Source organism: Miscanthus floridulus, chromosome 10 (assembly GCF_019320115.1).
Source record: "Miscanthus floridulus cultivar M001 chromosome 10, ASM1932011v1, whole genome shotgun sequence".
NCBI classification, from domain to species: domain Eukaryota; kingdom Viridiplantae; phylum Streptophyta; class Magnoliopsida; order Poales; family Poaceae; genus Miscanthus; species Miscanthus floridulus.
The window spans coordinates 6,995,081-7,001,621 of NC_089589.1; the positions used below are offsets into that span (position 1 = coordinate 6,995,081).

Here is a 6,541-nt window from a genome sequence, read left to right on the forward strand (position 1 = left end):
TTATACCTAGGGTGGCGGTGCTGTGGTGAGGCGATGCTATGCAGGCAGACCGGCACGGCGCGGGGCTACTCCAGATCCGCTCTTCTCTGCAAAACAAGAAAATATTCTAGATTCAGAAGGTGGATTTGGCTCATTAGAGATGCAGGTAGATAATTTCTGAGTTTATATTTATGATTTTTGACTTATAGTTTATATATCTTTAAGTCTCACTTCTAAAATCTTGCCAGCTTTCCCCAGAGCAAGCAGCTCTTCGCTTAAATAACACAACAAGAGCAAAAGGTGTTTCAAGCTTGTTAACTCCAGGACATGAGAGCTATCCTGATAAATTTTCTATTGATTTTTGACTTATTGTTAGTAATGATATATGATGTGCTAGGATGTTTTTCTCCTTTATCACACTAAGACTTTAGGATCAACTAATATAAGTTGCTAGCAGCTAAAAAAAGCTCTAGCTGATCCAAACAACCAAGCTTATAACAAGCTATTAGCTAGCTCCCTCTAGCTATTGCAGCTTATAAAAAGTTTATTAGACCCAAACAAAGCCTACGCAATTCCTTAATTCCCATGATGCTCATTAACAATCATCAAGTGGTAATATAGTTCAATCAGAAATATTTCTCTCTTAACTTGCTAAATAATCATATAGGATATATCTAATATACTAAGTCATGTACTAAATTATCATATAGGACATATCTAATACAATAAGTCATGTGCTAAATTATCATATAGGATATATCCAATATAATAAGTCATGTCTTATTTTAGATATTTCATTTCTTTCAATAACACATACAAAGTTTGCACTACAACTACAAGCAATATCTGCTGGGCAAGAAATTAGGTGCTCACCATGAAACTACTAATATCAGGCAAGAGCTGTGTATGCAGTTGTGGCGCTAGTCAACTATTTGATGAATATATTCATCAATAAATTTGTTCCTCTGTAGGTACATAAATTTCTGTTATGCAAATAAAAAGTAGTGCATGTAGATCTAAATAATCAAGATTATTTTTCTTTTTCTATCACAACTATGCAGTTGATTACTAATATGTCATGTACAATCATGAAAGATTATTGAATGTCATGTCAAGGATCAAGTATCAGCACTGCCCACCTTCCCATATTTATAAGAGACAAAACACAGACAAGGGGTAGCTGTACTTCTTGTTCAAGAAAGTATGGTTCTACATTACATAATTTGTAAATACAACTAAAAATCTGTCCATTTAAGTGCCTCACTAAATTATAGCATCTCTACTGATATAAACCATGTAGCAGTTATATACATACAGTAATTTAGAACTTATAAGTCAGCCAATAACAAAGACTAGAAATTCTGGAGCCTTTGATGATCAAGCTATAACCATTTTAACTCATTGGTATCGCTGATATCTTTTTTGAAAATACAGGAGGGGTTTCCCCCTGCTTGTTAAATATTAAAATAAGTAGAAAGAAGAGTGTGCGCGGCAAAATCGAGAGCCGCACCGAGCCGAGAGCAAAAGCGTGCGTCGCGTTGTAGTACCTTGTCGAGGAGGAAGGTGGCGCACGCGACCGCTCTCCCGGGACGCCGGCAGCCGGGGGGCGGAGCTCGCGGTACACGGCGACGGCGGGGAAGCTCGGGGCGGCGGGGACCTCGGGGACGGCGGCCGGCTGCTCGGGGGCGGAGCTCGGGGCGCGGGGTCGGCGAGGCGGGGCTGCAGGTGGGAGGACGGGGCGGCGGAGGGCGGGCCGCGTGGACGGCGGCGGCGCGCGCGTGCGAGCGTGGCGGGCGCGGAGGAGCTCGGGCGGCCGGAGCGGCGGCGGCGCGGAGGAGCTCGGGCGGCGGCGACGGCGCAGGGAGCTTGGGGAGAGGTGGGCGCGGGCGGGTGTGAGGAGATAGGGTTTCGGTTTGGGCCGGTGGGATGTAGTTACTGTATTAAGGCCCCACAAAAAAATTGGGAAGAAAAATCAAAAAAAAAAAAAATTACACTTTGCCGAGTGCTAGGGTTGGCACTCGGCAAAGAGGACTTTGCCGAGTGCCGGCCCACCTGGCACTCGGCAAAGAGGCCTTTGCCGAGTGACGGCCCACGTGGCACTCGGCAAAGGCTGTCGCCCTGGCCGACCCTAATCCTGCCACGTGGCAGGCCTTTGTCGAGTGCTTGGCACTCGGCAAAGGTGGCTCTTTTGCCGAGTGCCTAATGGCAGGGCACTCGGCAAAGGGGACGACCACGGATGCCGTTTGTCCAGGCCCCCCTTTGCCGAGTGCCCCTCTTTGCCGAGTGCCAGGCACTCGGCAAAGATCCCCTTTGCCGAGTTCTCTTTGCCGAGTGTCAGACACTCGACAAAGAGATCTTTGCCGAATGCGTGGTCTGGCACTCGACAAAGAGCCTCTTTGCCGAGTGCCCGTGGTTTGCCACTCGGCAAAGCTTGCAGCACTCGGCAAAGTAACTGTTTCCCGTAGTGTGGCTCGATGTGCTACACAGATTACATAAGGTCAAAAATCAATTTTGCTGCACAGCTAGCCTACAGACTACAGTCTACAGATCACACGTAAGAATCACATGTTCACATGAATAAACATAAATATATTGGCATAGTGGCATCCTGCACACACACACACACTATATTGGCATAGTGGCATCCTGCGCGCGCGCGCGCCCACACACACACACACACACACACATATATATATATATATATATATATATATATATATATATATATACACACGAATCACACACATTCTAGGCTGCATCCTACAGATCAAAGCATCAGCAAAAATACTTACAGTGTCCGTATCTGCTGATATATATGGAGGCTGATGGGCCAGTGGACTTTGCGGTTGCGGATCCTCGACCTTGGCCGTGGCCACCGCGAATGCCTGTCGAGGATGGCATCTTCTTGCGTTTGCTCCTCGATTCATGACTTGCCGCCACCGGAGGAAGCATCCCTGGGACCTCTTCCTCATCCTCCATGACCAGCTCGAGATGGGACGGGGCGAAGTAGATGACGGCAAGCCAGCGAGCTGCATGTGGAGATGGGAGACCGGAGAGGACCTGCGTGCCTGCGTGCGGCGAGGAGATAGAATGCCGTGCAGTGCGGTGGCTCGGGGGAGGTCAGGAGTCAGGAAGGGGAAAGGGAAAAGACCGTGACTGCGGACTGCGGTGGAAGTGGAGTGGACTGGTGTGCTGTATACTGTTAGGGTTTCATGGTTGGGCTGGGCCGAGCCGATTTTAGTTGCTGTAACATGGATTATTATGGCTTGTTATGGCTTGCGAGCAGCTCGCGAGCTGGCTCGAGCTGACTTGTTAATTAAAAATTTTAAATGAGTCGAGCTCAAGCCGATCCATTAACGAGCGAGTCGAGCGAGCTAGCGGCCTTAGTTGTAACCTATTAAACCGATGGTTTGATGACTTGCTGGGCTTAGAGTAGGACTCCACAAAACCCCTCGATCCTAACACGAGACTTAAAAACCCTAACCCTAAAATTGGCCATATGCTTCAATCTGTGGATGAGAAGGAGAATCGTCCTTGTTGCTATCCATCGACTCACTGTAGAATTAGAATGGGCTCCCATGGTGCCATTTAGCTACTCGATGTTGTTGCCTATCTTGTGATCTATGTTACCAATGAGAGACAGAAGATGCCATATGGTTTGTGTGGCCAGGAAATGAGGGAGAGAACGACATGATAAGTCTTGTGCAGTTAGATTCCATAAGTCCACATTTGACCGTGGGCGTGGGGATGTGAAAGGCATTTCCCAATATTGTTAGTAAATGTGCACATGCATTGCCAATATAATCACAAGTGTTCTTTTTGACTTTTCTTGCCTCAGCATATGGAAACCCTGCTTAATTAGAGTGGACAGAGAGGTTACTTTGCTTCATGGGCACATGTGACACTCCTATTTTTAATCCGGCCTGCAATCCAAACACCCCCCTCCCCCCAATTTTCAATTTCTTTGTTTTGAACTGCTGTAGTTTTCTACTTTTTGCTTCATTCTATTTCTCTATTCTTTTTATTCCTACATTCCAAACAGACTCTAATTAATGGTTTAAGGTTCCACGGATCACAAGAAATACATATACTTAGTTTGAGGAAACGTTACCAGACACTGGAATAATACCAGTGTCCTCAAATATCACTAGCACAAATAATACAAAATCTGACCACCGAAGTGTAGAACCTACCTATTTTGGGTGTAAGTAAGTCACGGGCCGTTCGTGGGCCAGCACCAACGTGGATGCACAATCAGGCCCGCTGGCTACTAAGATGGGTCAAATTATGAGGCCGAAAAGGTGCAGCCCACAGGTCCCGGTGGGCCCATTCAAACCATCGATCTCTTTTTTTTAGCGGAAAAAAAACATCGATCTCTTCGACTGCAGACACACACGAGTTGCACGATTTGCCTCATGACGTCACTCCGTTGCCGTTTGCAGCTTACCACATGCTGTGTGACTCTGGGAACCATCGATCTCTTTGACTGCAGACACGCACGAGTTGCAACTTACCACAGGTCTAGTGCATGACTCACAGCCTGTTCGTTTACTCGTATATGATCGTAGATTATAAGTTGGAACAGTATTTTTTTCTCACACCAAACCAGCCAGCAGTGAATAATCCACGATCATTTACGACGAAATGAACAGGCTATTAGATTCTATGGTTGCTAAGATTATCAAGTCCAAGTATTTTCCTTATGCTACCCTTTGGACAGCTGCTAATGACTACTTACCTAAATCAACCTTCTGGACTTTTATTCTTACCATCAGACATAATCTTGAAAAACATATGTTACTATCCAATTCATAGATGGTAATACTAATATATGGAATGGAATCGACCTTGGTGTCCCTTATAGAGACAAATGCATGATATGCTAAATCTTGAGCAAATAGCTTATCAAATTACCAACAACGTATCTGATTTATGGAGGACAAATACAAAAAATTGGGATGCTGAAAAAATCATTACTCTCTTTGGACAGCAAACCTAGATGTTTTTTGCATATTCCTACCATTACAGGTGCACGCTTGATATCTTATGCACTTTCAAGAGTGCTTACAAGATGTTGGCAACTGAGGCTGCAACAAATTCATCTCCGACTAACATTCTTAATGCAGGTCTTACAGATCCTTCGCCGAATGTGGGCTGATAGGACAATCCAAGGGTCAAAACTTTTGCATGGCGGTTACTTAGGCTAGCTCTTGGAACAGCTAGCAGGATACATAGAATAGTTCCTAATGTTGATGAAACTTGCTCACGCTGTGGTTGTATTGAAAATGGTTAGAATAAACTACTGTTTTCCTTGTGTGAACACAGTAAGGGAAGGCGGCGCCGAAAGGTCCCCTGCTGTGATACTGTAGCTGCTGCAGGTGCAGACGCCGCACGGCTCACCTGCTGCACTGTAGCCATGCAGTGGCCAGCGCAGAGTCAGCTCTGTATGTTATCTAGTTACTGTTACATCATGTGGGCTGTACTAGGACTAGATGAATAGAGTTGTATAAATAGACTACCACGACAACTCAGTAAAGAGAGTTTAGATTTGCCATCTCATAGACAGGGCTTCAGCCAACGCTGGTGTCTTGTATTGTGCGTGCATGCTCTGTTCTCCCTTCTTCTTCTAGCTCCAGCCATAGTGTGTGGGACGAACAACGCTGGTTCGTGGTCGGCACGGCTAGTGGGTGCTCGGCAACACTAGCGGCTGCTTGGCAAGACTGGTGAGTGGTTCACTCACCTGAGCCGGTGATCCTGTGGGCCAACAAGTGGTATCAGAGCCGTACAAGCGCCGTCGCCAGACTAACCGCTGACGATGACGGACGGTTCGGAGATGGGCGACAGCAGTGGCACTGCTGTGGCTGCCCAGCCACGATCGGAGGTCATTGTTCACACGGTGCGGGAGGTCAGCGGTACCAGTTGGTCGACGCTGATTCGCACCAACTATGGAGAGTGGTCGGTGACCATGAAGGTCAAGCTCAGAGCCCGACGGCTTTGGAATGCTATTGACAAGGGCACCAACAATGAGGAAGATGACATGTCAGCGTTGGAGGCTATCCTCGCTGCTATACCGGCAGAGTACAGGGAGCCGTTGAGGACGAAGGACTCTGCTAAGGAGGCATGGGAGGCTATTGCGGCGATGTGCGTCGGTTTCGACCGTGCAAAGAAGGCGACGGCCCAACTTCTGAAGTAGGAGTACGCCCTCCTCAAGTTCAAGGATGGTGAAACGGTGGAGGACTTCTCCCTCTGCCTGCAGACGCTCATCAGCAAGCTGAAGAGCCATGGTGTCACCATCGACGAAGAGGAGGCGGTCTCCATGTACCTCCACTCTGTGCCGACAAAGTACATCCAGATCGCTCTCTCTATAGAGACGATGCTGAACTTGTCCACCCTCACCATTGAGGATGTGACAGGCCATCTGCGGGCAGTGGACGAGCGCTTGGAGCAGGTGACAGCAACGAAGGACAGTGGCAAACTGCTGCTGACGGAAGAGGAGTGGGATGCTCGGAGGAACTCCAGGAAGGCAGCCTCCTCCAGCCACGGTGACGATGGCAAGCGCCGC

The 6,541-nt window shown here is 47.4% G+C and overlaps 1 protein-coding gene across 1 annotated transcript; it reads right to left on the reverse strand.

The window, feature by feature from the left end:
* Positions 1-1,372: 1,372 nt before the first annotated feature.
* LOC136487917 (predicted GPI-anchored protein 58) lies at positions 1,373-5,865 on the reverse strand. The gene is made up of 2 exons (XM_066485004.1): positions 5,787-5,865; positions 1,373-1,914 (listed from the first exon to the last, which is right to left on the reverse strand). The coding sequence occupies exons 1-2, from the start codon at positions 5,863-5,865 to the stop codon at positions 1,373-1,375; spliced, it is 621 nt and encodes a 206-aa protein (XP_066341101.1).
* Between the last annotated feature and the right edge of the window lie 676 nt (positions 5,866-6,541).